Below are 17,168 nucleotides of genomic sequence, written 5' to 3' on the forward strand. Positions count from 1 at the left end.
AAAAATTATAGTTTTGTAAAATTAAAAACATTATTAGAAACTCACACCAAATTTTTGTTTGATTAAAAATGAGAATTTAAGAATTGTTTTTATAAAAATTTAAAACATAAAATAAACATACTATATAAGACTTAGAAAGATATTGTAGCTTTGAAATAGAGCATAGCCCAATAAAAGGTGTCGGGCAAAGCCTCCGTTTTTCCCAATTAAAAATAAAAGAGAGCATTAATAAAAAATAAAAAAAATCTGCACTTCAATTAAATTAAAAAATTCAATTTGAAACCCATATTGTGTTCTGCAGTCCAATAAAAAAAAAAACAGAACCTAATTCCCTAAATCACACTACTTAACAAACCCTAATTTTACACCATCCATCTCTAACCTTTGATCGACACCTCCGGCATCATCGTCGATCTACAACCCTTGACCACCGCAATCGCCGCACGAACGTACAAACCGCTACCTCCAAGCGATCTAACCGCCACCACCGCGCGACCGCTGCGCTCGATTGCCACCACCGCCGCACTTGTTCAGAGAAGACGCATCACCTCCGCGCACTCCACAGAAGACGCAAAGTGAAACGAAAACGAAAGGCGAAACGCTAAAGGTCAGTTTATTTCATTAATTTTCCCATTCAGAAGTATAGCGTTTTAGGTTAAAACGAAAACCCACGGGACTCGCGAGTTTGAGCGAGTTAACCGAGTTCAGTCCGAGTCTAGTCCGAGTCTGCTGAGTTTACTCAATAATCGAGTTTACTACCGAGTTAACTCGATAAGACTATGCGAAAATCTGATAAGGCTATGCAAAAACCTGAACTCGGATGAATCAACTCGAGTTGACTCGCTAGTTTCACAATCATGCTGCTAACATTTTCCAACAAGAGTAAACAGTCATTGACACCTTTTATTCAGCTATTGTCTATTTCAAGACTACAATATCTTTCAAATCTTATATAGTACATTTATTTTATGTTTTTAATTTTTATAAAAACAATTCTTAGATTCTCAGTTTTAATCAAACAAAAATTTGGTGTGAGTTTCTAATAATATTTTTAATTTTACAAAACTATAATCTTTATGTCGATTATTCATATATTATAAGATATTTATGTAATTTTTAACTAAATTAAAAATATTGTGTAATTTTTATAACATAAAATTAAAATTATTTATACAGTAATAAATTTATGTAAGTTGTAAACCAATTTAAACTAAAGAACATGATTGATTATAGTTGATAAGATGATCTCAAGCATCTAGTTTCGTAAAAAAATTGTTTGATTCTAATTTTGTTATTTATGGTGTAATAAAAGATCTTGAAGATTATTTTATATTTGTGGATATATACTTTTTTTTCTTTTGTAACTTTTAAATAAAATTATATAAAAAATATTATTTAAAATATATATTATTTAAAATATAAATTTAAATAAAAATCTAAATAAATTTGTATTATTAATTGTAGTACAAATAAGATCAGATGTCAAAAAGATAAATTTAAATAAATTAGGCAGCAGAATATAAATTAAACAAAATTAATCATTTAAAAATAACTATAATTTCATAATTTTAAATAAAAAAAATAATTAAATTTTAAATTATTCTTCAATTATTAATATTTTAGTCACTTGATTCTTAAAAATTTAACTAAAAGTTAATAACAAGTATGAAGATTCTACCATTCCTACGTTCTTAGTTCACTTTATAAGAGTGTTGAAAAATTTAAATCTTTATATTTTAGAAACATGTCTTGAATTTCAGTTCAGAATATATTTCTCATCAGAAAACATATTTTAGTCTTAAATATATTTTCGAATCCAAAAATATATTTTAAAGTTTTATATAATATAATTAAAAATGTATGTTTAGATGTGTAAAAATGTATTTTAAATTATATAATACATAAAATATATATATATATATATATATATATATATATATATATATATATATATATAAAGATATAGATTAAGCATACATATACGTATTCTGATCTGTTTATGTTATCTAAAATAGAAAACTGTGGAAAATGAATTTTCTTAACACACTTTCATTATGGAACAATTACTAAGAAACAACTAACCAATATTCAATACAAGGAAATTGAAATTTTGTCACTACCTCTTGTTGAAAACAAATATAGAGATCAAACACAATTTTTACATATTTAATTATTGAAACAATTTTTTTGAGAGAATTTGTCTTGGTTTGGTTGGGTATGTGATAAATTTATCTTGTCGTTTGTTTTCATTGAATAGAGTCTTTTGATGGATATCAATGCAAAACTAAAACCTCAAAATCGAAAGCAAGTTTTAGTGTTTTTATGCCACAATTAGCTGTGTTGTGCAATGCATCGTGGCTAAAGAACATTTGTTGGCATTGAAGATGTACCATCACACTTTTTTTCTCCTGAAACTTCCGACTCACTCTTATAAGAACAAGAGGAAGAAAAGATTTTGCAAGCTCTTGTTGCAAGTCTTGCTGAAACTAACAAATTAGAATATATAATTGAAAGGTTAAAATTTAGAATTTTGAAACAATAACAAAGATATATCATCTTAATAATTTTAAATGCTTTTTAACACTTGAAAACTACATTGGAAAAATGTTTATTTTTACAATTTTATTAAACACTTTCTTGAATAAATTTGTTTTGACAGTTTCAAAAAGTAATTTAAGAAAAATATAAAATAGAGGTCTCTATTAGTAAATGTAGGAGGTGCAAGTAACAGTGGGCTGCTCAAGAAAGTAGATCGGGTTAAGAAAAGAAGGTATTAAGAGTATTTCTTCCTGCACCCTTTAATTTTTCTTCTTGCACTCCTACATTCTTTGAAATACTAGAATTATCCTTGATAATTTTGGGTGATTCAGAATAAGGATTCCGTAAGCAAAAAGTATTTTTGGAATAGAAAATCAGAAGCAAAAATCCATTCCAGAATAACACATTTTTAGAATATCTGAAATGTTAAATCCAGAATTCATAATATGTGTTTCGAAAATATTTTGGAAAAAATAATTAAGAAATCATTTTGAAAGTGGTAAAATAGTCTTTTTAAAAAATGATGGGGAGTAGGAAGCCATTTGTTGGGTGCAGGGAGAAACACCCAGGTATTAATTGGAGTATCTTCCATTCTTTCGCATCAGTATTGTTGTGCTGTGTTATCATGGTTCTCTCGGGTAAAAATTAATTATTTCATATCTCTATTCGTGTTTGGTTATGTTATGATGATTGATTCAGATCAATTTTCCTCTTTATTTATTGATTAATTGGTTTCAAACACAGTGCTTGGTTCTGTTGCTGTTGGTATTGGTATTTGTTGGTGATAGCAAAGATACAATGTCGTCTCTGGGCACATCCAAAGGGATTCTAGAAATTGCCAAGTTCGGTGTGTATGTGACGGTACCAATCATTCTTATGTACACTTTTGCCAACAATCCCGGCAACCTCCGCAAGTTCATGGGAAATGTAATCATCTTCTCATATCTTATATATAATCATTTTGGAGGCTTATGTACTTCTATGCTCACCAGTTTCTTTTTATTGATATTAAATATTGTTATACAATGAAGTGTCACCAAGTAGAGTTTCATTTGTCATATCTATCAATTTTGCATATTCAATGATCCTGAAATCAGATTATATAATTTCAGATGCAACTATCCCATAAGTTTAGATGTACAGTAAGCAAGTATAATCACTTTGAAATTGAATAAATGTTTTCCAGATCAATTGTCTTGTCTTGATGGCTTTGAATTCATTCATGAGCATGAATGCAATTTTGAAATTGTTTTTAACTAAACCAGTATCTGTACTCCAAATCATATTTCATTCTTATCATGTTACAGAGGTCATACATTGAATATCCACCAGAGGCAGAAAGGCCACCATCACCGGAGGAAATTAGGGAGATGGCTCGGGAGATGGCCCGTAGAAGGAACAGTGTCTGATGTTCGATGTGGTTGGTTTTGGTTGCACTGCAGGGTTTGTGTAACAGAAACACTGGTTATGTAGTAAATATGTTTATTGCTACGTGTGTAATACTAAATCAGGATCTACAAAATACTCTACATAAAAATAGATGTTTTATTTTTCAAAAATTCACATAGTTTGGTGCACTGCCTACAACTATTGTATTATCTTCAAATCTTAAAAAAATCCATATTTTGGAGATCCTGTTATACTGTTATTCATATGTTCTAGTTGAGTGATGGGTGTTATTTATTGGTAAATCAAGGATATGAAAACACCCCAATTATAGAAAATGCCGCAAGAAACCTTTAAGATTCATGGACTAATTTTGTGCATTTGGGATTTGTCATCCTTTGAAGATCTAACAATGAAACCAATTTTGGAAGGCTTGCCTCTTTATTCTTTTTCAGTTGCTTTATGATGAAAAGTTCTCGGCCTACATTACATCGACTTCTTTCAACTATCATCAATGAAACATTAAATATTTCTTTATAACAGATCTGAATCCAGCAATGATTTTAAGAATATGAAAGAGAATGTGAAAGTGTCAATTGCTGCCACATCGCATTTTGCCTGCATCATTCTCCTGAACAAGTCAATGGCCTTCTCTGGTTGGTTGGCGAGTCATCCCAAATTCCCTGATCATGGTGTTCCATATAAACACATCGGGTTTATCGATTCTGTGAAAAACCCTGACAACGTAATTCCGTGACCTGAAACCGCTTAAAACTCAATGATCTTTCCCACCACAAGCGGGGTATTATGGAAACCATTTGCACAACACGACCCTGCATCTCCTTCAACCGCTTCATGCTGAAACACTGCTTCAAAAGTATCAAGAGACTTGGTTGAGCCTTCCAAAATGCTCCGTCTTTGGGACTCATTGCAATACAAATAATTAGGTGGAGATTTTATTTTATTAAATCTCATTTAAATACCAATATTTTCTCAGACTCAAGTTCATCGTATGTTCAGGTATAATGATAAAACTAAACTAAGCTATGAATATACATATTTTTAATTTAATTTATAAAATTGGAAATTCAATTTCTATATACGCAGGTGTGGAATGCAATGGTCCATAAGTTTTCACTTATCACGTGTTGCCCTTTTACAAGTTATCCTTTCTGCTATAGAGGTGGAGAGAAAATGTGTTAAATGAGTTATTTAAAGGCTGTGAGAGTAGGATCGTGTGAAGTAACTACAAAATTCAGTCAAATTAGAGAGTAATAGTATGTGGTGACCCTTCAGGGAATGTGCAATGACCCACTTTATACTTCCTGCACAAACCCAGTGAAACTTTTTATGGAAATATGAAGTGAGTGTTCATGTTTGTTGTGATGGACATGATGTGGGGAGAAAATGTGTTAGATCAGGTCTTTAGAGGGCATGAGTGTAAGGCAGTGTCAAGTGAGCAATAATTCAGTCAACTTAGAGGGCTGCAGTATGTGGTGACCCTAGTAGGAGTATGTGGTGACTCACATTACACTTTCTGCACAGACCTATGGAAACTTTTTCTGGAAATGGGAAGTGAGTGTTCATGTTGGTTGTAGTGGGGCATGAGCTGGGGACAAAGTAATTCAATTGAGGTGTTTAGAGTCCATGAGTGTAGAGCACTGTGAAGTGGGCACAAAATTCAGTAAACTAAGAGAATATCATCAAATGGTGACCCTATAGGGAATATGTGGTGATCCACATTACACTTCTTGCATATATTCAGGGAAACTTTTTCTAGAAATGGGAAGTGAGTGTTTGTCTTAGTTGTAGTGGGGCATGAGCTGGGGACAAAGTGGTTTAATTGAGGTCTTTAAAGACCATGAGTTTAGAGCAGTGTGAAGTGCGCAGAAAATTCACTCAACTAAGAGAATATCATCAAATGGTGACCCTATAGGCAATATGTGGTGACTCATATTACACTTTGTGCACAAATTAGTGATTTTTTTTTTTTCTGGATATGTGAAGTGAGTATTCGTGTTGGTGAAGGGTAGGCCATGAGGTGGGAAGAAAGTGGGTTAAATGGGTTCTTTAGAACCCATGAGAGTAGGAAAGTGCGAACTAACCACAAAATTCACTCAACTTAGACAGTTGTAGAATGTGGTGACCCTAGAGGGAATATCCGGTGACCCACATTATAGTTGTATCACAGAGGTAGAGTAACTTTTTCTTAAAATGTTAGGTTTGTTCTGTTATTAGTTAGGGTGGGGTGAGGAATAATGTAAGTTTTTTTGTCCTTGTTATGTTCCTTGTGTTGACTCAAAGTTAGTTTATTGCAAAAGCACATTTACATAATACATTAACTGTGAATTGTTTGATTTTTTAAAGATTGATGTTCTTTCATTGTTGTTTGGTTTTGAATAACGTATTCATTGTTGAATTTTTATGTTTTCTAGTGACGTGAGTTGATTAGGAGATTCATTAATTTGTAACACTTGAATAAGATGAAGAAAACCAAAAACAGTACTATTGGAATTTGTGTAAAAAATGTGCGTGACTTTAACAATTTAAGTTGAACTAGATAATGCAAACTGGAAGTTGAAATTTAAACCACTGAAAGTTCAAGATCTTATCTCAAATTAGGCACTGTAATCATACAAAAACAATGTGCCAATGAATTGTGATAAAATTTTCAAAATCATTGCCACTTCACCGTATTTTTCAGCTCCTCCCGCGCTTCTAGTTTGTTCTCGGTCGCCCGAGGGTCTAGGTCTACCAACGCGACAGTTGGCTCAACTGACATCGGTCAGGCCTCCCTGGGTGAGCGATCCTTTCGGGAGGACTTTCTCTTGGGAGAGAGGTCGTTCCTTAAGGGCTCCACTCAGAGGCTTTCGGCATAGCACTCTCGTGCCTCCTTCTGGTCCACGTGGACCGTAAGAATGTCCCCCGTCTTCGAAGGGAACTTCATTGCCAGGTGGGGAGTCGATATGATGGCCATCAGCCGGTTGATGGACGGTCGACCGAGGAGGATGTTTTAGGAGGTATTGGTATCGATGACCAGATATCGAATCCTTATGGTCTTGGTATTCTTCTCCTGGCCGAAAGTGGAATAGAGCTCAATGTAGCCCTTGGTACCCATCCTCTCACCCGAGAACCCGACAACATGGTCGTCGTAAGGCACCATCTTGAACTCGGGTATCCTCATGGCTTTGAACGTTTTCCAATAGAGGATGTCTACCGAACTCCCTTAGTCCACAAGGGTCTTCTTGATGGTGAATCGGTCTATATCGACCGATATCACCATGGGGTCATCCTGGCGGTAATCCACGCCCTTGAAGTCTTCATCTGTGAAGGTGATGGGTGGCATCCTCGGTCGAAATGTCACCACATTCACCTGATGCACCGCCCGCAGGTGTTTCTTTCGGGCGTTGTTGGTGCTCCCTCCTCCGGTGAAGCCGCCGGCTATGGTGTTGATAACCTCTCGGTTACCTCCTCTATCGGCCTCCCTGGATGGTCGTCCCTGCGGGGAGGGTTGTCTCTCCGAGACCGGCGGTCGTCCCTGCGGTCTCAATTGACTCAGCCTCGTGGAGGTGATCTCGTTCTCTTGGAGGGCTCCTCTCTGCGAGGTGAGCGACTTGTGTCTTGGCCATTCCTGACGAATCGACGCAAGTGCCCGACCTGGATGAGCTCCTCGATCTTGTCTTTCAAGTCCTGGCATTCCTCAGTGGAGTGTCCACTGTTCTGGTGGTACCAACACTATTTCCTTCGGTTGGCATTGTTCGGGCTGGCCACTTTTGTGGGAGGAGGGATCAACTCGGCGTTGAGTGCCTCGTCCAAAATTCTTCCCCTCTCAGTCGTTAGGGGTGTGTACCTTGAGAACCAGATTGGTCGGTCTCTGTTATCTCTGCGCCTGTCGCCCCGCTGGCCTGACCGGCCTTGGCGATTCTTCTCTTCCTTGTTCTTCTCCCCACTAGCCTCAGCTCGGGCTTGGTTACAGAACTCCTTGAGTTCCTCCAGCTGCATATACTTAACAACTCTCTTTCTCAGCTCGTCTAGGCTATCGTCCGGTTGCATTCACAAGTTATCAACAAAAGGTCCTGGGCACAGGGCCGTCAGCATGTGATGCATGACAACGTCCGGGTTGAGGTTCCGGATGCTCATTGCCACTTTGCTGAACCTATCAACAAAGGTTCTCAGTGACTCTCCCTTTTCCTGGCCGATGCCTACCTGATGTGAGTTGGTATATGAAAAGACACTTTCAAGAATTTGATCAAGATTCTAAACCATTCAAGAACTCATCAAGAACACAAGATTAGAAACAAGATCAGAACAAGAATTAAAACTACCGATTGAAACACAACAAAGAACAAAACCCACCAATTGAAACTCAATAATTCAATATAGCAATGGGTTTCTATGAAAACCGAAACAAGAACAGTATGAACAATGGAAAATAACCGAACAAAGTGCATAACAAGTGCAGCAAATGAAAGGAAACAATTGAACCGATTGGAATTGAAAAACTACAAGAAAACAACAAATGGGTAATTATGGAAGATGAAAGGAAATGGACTTTTGTGGTTGATGATCCTTGGAGTGTTTCACACCACTTGAAGGGTGGAGAAGCTTCAAGATGAGTGGATGCTGCCACTTGAGAGTCCCAAGAATCTTCCAAGATAAGACTAGGAAGAAGAATAGAGAACAAGTCTCACACAACTCTCTCACCAATTTGGTATAGTTTCTTTACTCAAATATTCAATTTCAACTTATGATACAAGGCACCATGTACCTCTATTTATACAAGGCAAGGGAGTTGGAAGAGTCACTCTTCTAGTTCCTTCTCTAAAGTAGCGCCTAAGAGCCTTACATGAGAGTTGTCTTTTGGTTTTCCTCTTTGGATCTTTCCTAAAGCTACTCCTATATTATCTACAAACTTTATACATGAATTTTTACAAAAAGACATATTAATTGGACTTGGGCCTCATCTTTTGAGAAGACTAATAAGAAGAACTTTAAATGGTTTGGGCCTTGTCCTTTTCTTCTATTGATGAATTCTTTATTTGCTTGTTGAAATGACCCTTCAAATATATCATCCTTGGTCATCTTCATGTATTTTTGGTTCACATCACTACCAGGGCGATGGAGGTCAGGTGATGTGGTCTGCTGGTGGCAAACTGAGTCTTGAACTTTGTCATGAGCGTGGCAAAGCTATCAATGGAGTTGGGTGAGAGCTTGGTGAACCAGCTGAGGGTTGCCCCCTTCAGTGATGTGGGAAACACTCGGCACAAAACTGCATCGTCCGAGGTATAGAGACTCATATGGGTGGTATATGCATCAATATGCTCGTCCGGGTCAGTGGACCCGTCATATCGGTCTCGGTTGAAACCCTTCCACTTGTCTGGTAGTGGGACTTCAATGATAGTGTTTGTGAACGGGTGTTGACGGGCCGTGATGGAAAAACGATCTTCTTCTAGTAATGATCTTTGTAATTTCTTCTTTGGATGAATGATGAAGGAGATATGATGAGCGGAAGCATTAAAGAAACTCAAGAGGAGTTTCCATGGATTGAAGTGGAGTAGGAATTTGTAAGAGTGAGAGGTGAGGCCAACTCACTAGGAAAGAGTCTAGGCTAAGTCTTGAAGGAGACTAACCTAGGGAGAACTTAAGAACAAGTAGAATGGCCAAAATTAGGCAACATTTCATTACTAATTCCAAGTTAAAGAAATACATGTATAAGAGACTCCTATTTATAGGATAAAGTCTCTCAAAAACTCTCAAATGAGAGTGTGACAAGTGTCACCACCTTATTGGTGCAAATCCTCTCCATTAAGAAGAAGACATGTGGAGACTCATGTCTTCCTTGCCTACATTTCTATTTGGACCCCTCTTTTACTATTTTACACATTACTTTGTTTTCTATTTACATCTTTCTCTACTTTGGCCCAAAATACAAGGCCCAAAACTTCCTAACTACTCTATACAATTTTTACAAGGCTAAGAAGAAGAAAAAGACTTTACAAACTCTTCATTAAAGCTCGATCTTCGTCTATCTTCTTGGCCGAAAGTTTTGAGGCTGGACGGTTTCCATCAGGCCGAGTCCGTGGTGATGGTCGTCCTAGCCGATCTGTTTAAGAAGGATTCTCCCTCCATCTCATGGGTGAGAATCTTGTCTCTTGTCTCCTCCACCGGTCTCGGTCGGGAAGGAGAGGCGAAGGACCTGCCAACCACATTGGTCGGTCCAGTGGATGGTCCTCCCTCCATCAACTTTTTCTTCATCTCGTCATTCTCCTTTCAGAGAGCTTGCATCTCTTGTTCATTCTTCTGGACAACTTCCTCTGTCCTCCCCTTCATCTCGTCCATCTCTCCCTGGAGAGATTTCAGCAGCATTTCCTGGTCGGCATCAGTCATCCTTTCCATGCTTCTGGTTGAGACCATCTACTTTCTTCCTTCAGCTAGTTTCTCTCGGCCCCACGGTGGGCGCCAATTGTTCCTGCTAGGGAGATGGGACCTAGAGAACTATTGAAGTCTTCGTCTTCCTCCTTCGGTCGGGCAGGTTGCTAGGTGCTTGGCTGAGATCCTTCTCGCCTTCGTGTCTCTTCTTTGGCTTTCGGTCTCGGGTGAATACCAAATAGGGGGTACCTGCAGAAGGCACTCCGAAGCTCAAGTCAGTAAAGCGGGTGATCAACACTCGGGTAGGTGCACAGTAATAAATGACATATCTTTCTCCTTGGAAAGTGTGATATTTATATTATTTTAATGGGCTAACCGTATTGGGCCTAATTAGTGGAATGGATCAAACTTAGGGTTGCATTACCTAATCCTCAATGATAGTTTAGCTTCACTAACCTTGGTTTGAGCATTAATGGTTATACGTGTCGGTCGGCCTGGCCGTGCGTGGTGTCTCGGCTGGGTAGACTGGAACATGTCGGTCGGTCATACCGGTACAATTTCTATGTACAAACTATTCGTTCTGTAATTGAATACACCATTACAAATAAAAGTGTCACGGAAGAACTCAATTTGATTTTGTTGTCTCAGTTATTGAACATACAATGCTTTCTCCATCATTCTAGGCTCGAAAGAATGAAAAGAGACTTTGTGAAGCCCTAAAAAAGATTGAGCCTACTGAATCTTCAGCAACAACCCATGATCCTGAGATATTGACACTAGAAGAGCATTTTTTTCTTCTTAAAGATGGGACTTAAATGAAAAATTATGTACCAGTTAGAAGGCGAGGAATTTACCAAGGTGTAATTTTAAACATGCATTTGCATTGGAAAAAACATCAGACTTTGAAAGTGGTGGTGAAGACATTTTCAGCAAAGGAGGTTAAGGATTGTTGTTGAGATGGCAAGATTGAACGAAGGTACAGTGCTTGACGTTCATCAAGATAACACAATAATAATGTATAGAGGGAAAAACTACACTCAACCACCAACGGAGATTATGTCTCCACGAGTCTCTCTTTCGAGAAAGAAGGTATTGTGTTGTGTTTTCAATTTTTAGTCACTTTTAAGAGAGAATAGAAATTGAGTTTAACTCAGTGGGGGTTTCAAAATTCTCCAACTGTTCTTGGTCTTCATTGTCCATAATTTTATGGTGAAATTTCTATGACATAACGCTTCAGTTGCACAACCACTGCTATGTTTGAAATTTTGCATTTGCGGACCTTGGATGTATACATCACTCCTGGTCATGCTACTAGTCTGTTTCAGAGAATTTTATGTTTCTTTTTATTTTAAAAATTCTTCTGTTCCTTGATGTGTTAATTCTTATCTTCTGCATATTAAGCAATAGAGCTGTTAGTTTGTTAATAGAGCTGTTAGTTTGTTTTAGTGGGTCTTTCTCTCTTGTATATATTAGGTTTTATCTCCTCTTTGTATATACTTTTTCATTGAATAATAATCTTCTTCAATCTTCTCTGTATGAGCACTCATTCTCTTATCCTTACATGGTATCAAGAGCATTGATTTTTTTTTCCTCTACCTCTCTTTTTCTTCCTCTGTTTTTGTCCTCATCACCATGTCCGTAACATCTCCTTCCGCTGCCTCTTCTCAAACCACCATGTCTCCTTCTTCTTCTTCCTCCACACAATTGCATACCTTTCCGGTTCCTCTCTTCTTAAAACTCGATGATGATAACTATCTCATATGGAAACAACAAATTCTTGCTCATGTAAGTGGTCTTCAGCTTTTTCATTTTCTTGACGGATCTGCTCCTCCTCCACCGCGTTTTCTCACCACCGACGATGCTACCGCCAAAAAGGTTAATCCCGCGTTTCTGGTTCATCAACAACAAGACCATCTTCTGGTTGCTTCATCACCGCGGTCACTTCTCGTCTTGATCCCTACACGGTGGAAGATATTGAAGCTTTGTTGATGGCTCATGAAGAACGCCTTGAACGGTATAAAACTCAAGATCACATTTTGCCTCAAGCTCATCTTGTGACTACTCGGTCTTCATCCAACCCTATTTCTAGACCCATGAATGGGTTCCATTTTTCTCAGAATCGTGGTTCACGTCCACCGTTCAGACACAACAACAATAAACGTTTTAATGGTCCTCGTCCTCCTCTCAAGAATTCTTGGACTGCTACTTCCGTGCCCAATTCGTCTTCCTCTGCTCGCGTTCAGTGCCAACTATGTCAGAAGTTTGGCCATACGGCTCTGGAGTGTTGGCATCGGTTTGACACTAATCTTTCTTCCCATATTAGTGCTAATTCTTCTCAATTTTATTCTTTAGATAATGACTCTGGTGAGCCATCTTTGTTGGGTACTCCCTCTACCCTTAGTGACCCTCTTTGGTACCCGGACAGTGGTGCTACACATCATATAACCCATGACAGTAATATTTTCTCTTCCAAAACTCCTTACACTGGATCTGAAATGGTTCAACTGGGTAATGGCACAGGTATGCATATAAATCACATTGGCTCTGCAAAATTTACTAATCCTACCACTATGACCACATTACGCTTACATAATTTGCTGCATGTACCTTCTATAAATAAGAATCTCATGAGTGTCTCTCAATTTGCAAAAGATAATAATGTCTATTTTGAGTTTTATCCTAACCACTGTTTTGTTAAAAATCAGGACACCAAGGAAATAATCCTCCAAGGAAAAGTTAAAGATGGCTTATATGTGTTTCCCACAATGCAATGTTCTCTCAAACCCTCTGTTTCCAGTACCACTTTCAATCCTGCATCTTCTACTTTTCAGTTGTGGCACTCTAGGCTAGGACATGCTTCCTCTAGAATTGTTCATAATGTGATGAAACTATGTAATGTTACTGGCCACAAACGTGATTTCTTTTGTCAAACATGTGCTATAGCTAAATCTCATCAGCTTCCTTTTACTGATTCTCTTACTGTTTACACTATACCGCTTCAATTGGTTTTTATTGACATTTGGGGACCTTCTCCTGTTTCCTCTTCTAATGGATCCAAATATTATATTGCCTTTCTTGATGCTTTTTCACGTTATACATGGCTTTATCTTTTGCACTCAAAATCCCAAGTTATGAATGTCTTTATTCAATTTAAGTTGTATGTTGAAACTCAAACTGGTCACATTTTAAAATCAATTCAGACTGATAATGCAAAAGAATTCTTAGCTCTTAAAACTTACCTTGCATCTCATGGTATTCATCATCGTCTCATTTGTCCACACACACATGAACAGAATGGCTCAATTGAGCGCAAACACAGACATGTTGTTGACATGGGTCTTTCTTTACTTGCTGGTTCATCTTTGCCACTCAAATTTTGGGGAGAATCTTTCTCTTCTGCTGTTCACATTATTAACAATTTACCTACACCTGTTTTACTCAATAAAAGCCCTTATGAAACGCTGTTTTTACAGAAACCAGATTACACTTTTTTAAAGGTTTTTGGTTGTGCTTGCTATCCGCTTTTAAGACCATATAATCAGCATAAGTTTGATTTTCGCTCTTCTTTGTGTTTGTTCTTAGGTTATAGTACTCTTAACAAAGGCTATATTTGTTTACAACCTTCTGGAAAACTTATTTTATCTCGTCATGTGCTTTTTAATGAGTACTTGTTTCCTTATTCTTTATCTGATAATCCGTTTCTTCCTCCTATTTCTCCTCCTGCTTCTTCTCCTCATGTTTCCTTCACTAATCCTTTAACTGTTGTTTCCCTTTCTCCTTCTGTAACTGACATTTCATCTGTTGCTCATGATAATGTTACTAGTACTACTCTTGATAATCTTTCTGCTAGTACTTCACCTGTTTCTGCTAGTACTTCACCTGTTTCTGCTAGTTCTTCACCTTTTTCTGCAGGCACTGTCCCTTCTTCATCTGCACCACCTCCTACTAGTACTAATATGCATCCGATGACAACTCGTGCTAAGGCTGGCATCTACAAACCCAAAGTTCTTTCCACCTCAACTACTCAATCGGATCTAGAACCAACCACATACAAACAAGCAATGCAACAACCTCCATGGTTACATGCCATGAAAGTAGAGTATGCAGCCCTTCTTGACAACAAAACCTGGACGCTTACTCCCTTACCTGCTGGAGCAAATCTTATTGGTTGTAAGTGGGTTTTTAAACGTAAGTTTAATGCTGATGGTACTCTACAAAGGCATAAAGCAAGACTGGTTGCCAAGGGTTTTCATCAAACTGAAGGGTTTGATTTCACTGAAACATTCAGTCCTGTTGTCAAGCCAACTACTATAAGAGTTGTTCTCACTATGGCTTTGTCTGCACGCTGGCCTATACACCAACTTGATATAAATAATGCTTTCTTGAATGGAGATCTTGCTGAAGATGTCTACATGCAACAACCTCCCGGTTTCTCCTCCCCTGACTCCACTCTTGTTTGCAAGCTTCATAAGGCGATTTATGGCTTAAAACAAGCCCCAAGGTCTTGGTTTCTTAAACTCTCACACACTCTTATTAGTTTGGGTTTTCATTCCTCTAAAAGTGATTCTTCTCTTTTTCTTCGTTTTACACCTAATGGAACTCTCATTATTCTTATTTATGTTGATGATATCATAGTTACTGGCACCTCATCTAATTTAATTGACTGTTTCATTGCACAGTTAAGTGACAACTTTGCTTTGAAAGATCTAGGCAAACTTCACTATTTTCTGGGTATTGAGGTAGCTTGGCTTGCTGATGGATCTCTCCATTTGTCTCAAACAAAATACATACGAGATCTTCTCCAACGTGCTGCAATGCTGGACGCCAACCCACAACCTACACCAATGGTGTCCACTTCACGGTTAACCATTGATGGCTCTGTAGCGGTTGAAAATCCAACTCTGTATCGTTCCATTGTCGGAGCTCTTCAGTATATCACTCTAACTCATCCTGAACTTTCTTTTTCAGTTAACAAAGTCTGTCAATTTATGCACTCTCCTCGCCTCCACCATTGAAAAGCTGTCAAGAGGATTCTTCGCTATCTTGCGGGCACCTTACATCATGGTCTTCTTCTTCGTCCCATCACTGACTTCTCCATCATCGCCTTTAGTGACTCTGATTGGGGCTCTGATCTTGATGACAGGAAGTCAACATCAGGTTACTGTATTTATATTGGTCACAATCTGGTTTCGTGGTTGTCTCGAAAACAAAAGGTTGTCTCTAGAAGTAGCACTGAAGCAGAATACAGAAGTGTTGCAGCTGCTCTTGCTGATATCACTTGGCTTCAGTCCTTATTCACTGAGCTTCGCCTTCCAGATTCCACACCACAGATATATTGTGACAATGCTGGAGCTGTTCTCCTTGCCTCTAATCCAGTTCTCCATTCTAAAACGAAGCACTTTGAGCTTGATCTCTTTTTTGTGCGTGATCGTGTTCAACAACAACGCCTCTCTGTTGTTCATCTTCCTTCTCAATATCAGATTGCTGATTTGCTGACAAAACCAGTATCTGGTGCTATGTTTCTGAAATTCAGAAATAAACTCATGGTTGAACCTATTTCCACCATAAGTTTAAGGGGGGATATTAAGCAATAGAGTTGTTAGTTTGTTAATAGAGCTGTTAGTTTGTTTTAGTGGGTCTTTCTCTCTTGTATATATTAGGTTTTATCTCCTCTTTGTATATACTTTTTCATTCAATAATAATCTTCTTCAATCTTCTCTGTATGAGCACTCATTCTCTTATCCTTACACTGCAGGCATTAGATAAATCCAAATACAGGGATGCTCTCCGTGTTCTGAGGAGACATATTCCAAGACTAGAACAAGAGCTCAAAATTCTTCAAGCGTAATTTAAAAGTGCAGCTGAGAGTTATATATATGCTTTTGATGCAATCCAGAAAATAGATAGAGAGAGAATTTTAAATTTTCAGTCAGAGAATTCAGATAAACATGAAGAGTCGATGAATGATAAAGTTGGGTGCACAAAAGATGAGACAGATAAGGACTTTGATTTTGATTTTGATTCTGATAAGTTATTAGATATATTTGAGACAAATTCGAATGTAGAGAAATTCCCCAGAGAGGAAAAACCTATTTATTTGGACGAGTTTGATAAGTTTCCAAAGCAAATGATGGAGAAACGAATGATTTTGAGGAGCATCTACGACAAATGCCTCTGAACTCAAAGTATATGGGAAAAGACCTACACTTACCTAAGTTGGATGAAGTTGACAATTTTTTTTTGCGTGCTACATCCTTTTTAAAGAAAAAAATAAAATGAGAAATTCGCAAAATGCAAGTGTAATCATGCTTATATAAAGAGTACATCTAGCAGCATTAGCCGTCATATTCTTGTTGACTTTTTTTTGCTTAATCTCAAGTCCCACCTCAGTGGGTTCATTGTTTGGGAGAAGGTTTGAGGGTTATAAATTAACCTCTCCTCCTTCGGTAAAATATCTCAATTTGTAATATCTTCCCCATATTAATAAAGCGGGTTGTTTCAGCTGTGCTTGAAGATTAGGCTAAACTGGTTGAACTCCATATTAATAATTCTCGGGTGTGTTCTTTCCTCTTTATCTCTTTTATTTTTCCGCTCTATTTATTGTGTTGTTTTATTTTCAGTAGTAGTATAATATTCAATATTATTTGTCGGGTAGCTCTGTTATTGTTTTTTCTGGTTCATTTGTTTTGTACTAGTTCATTTCACGAGTTGTTTTGTTTTAGTGGAGAAATTATCCGATTTTCCCAACAAGTGGTATCAAGAGCCGAAGGTTCGACCTTGGGTTGTCTGAAATTGTTTGTAATATTGAATACTATATTTCGAGTTTGTAATGGCAAATCAATATCAAGAAGCGAAGGATGTATCCAGGGTGTCGG

The 17,168-nt window shown here is 37.6% G+C and overlaps 1 protein-coding gene and 1 pseudogene across 1 annotated transcript; both read left to right on the forward strand.

Annotated features, from left to right (window-relative positions):
- The first annotated feature begins 285 nt into the window (after positions 1-285).
- LOC137830924 (uncharacterized) lies at positions 286-4,168 on the forward strand. The gene is made up of 3 exons (XM_068638337.2): positions 286-607; positions 3,283-3,465; positions 3,846-4,168. Exons 2-3 carry the CDS (start codon positions 3,337-3,339, stop codon positions 3,945-3,947), a joined length of 231 nt encoding a protein of 76 aa, XP_068494438.1. The 5' UTR covers positions 286-607; positions 3,283-3,336; the 3' UTR covers positions 3,948-4,168.
- Positions 4,169-11,093: 6,925 nt separating this feature from the next.
- LOC150026292 (putative CRM domain-containing protein At3g25440, chloroplastic) lies at positions 11,094-16,572 on the forward strand (annotated as a pseudogene).
- Positions 16,573-17,168: the final 596 nt, after the last annotated feature.

This window comes from Phaseolus vulgaris, chromosome 6, assembly GCF_051622355.1.
Source record: "Phaseolus vulgaris cultivar YP4 chromosome 6, ASM5162235v1, whole genome shotgun sequence".
Taxonomy (NCBI): domain Eukaryota; kingdom Viridiplantae; phylum Streptophyta; class Magnoliopsida; order Fabales; family Fabaceae; genus Phaseolus; species Phaseolus vulgaris.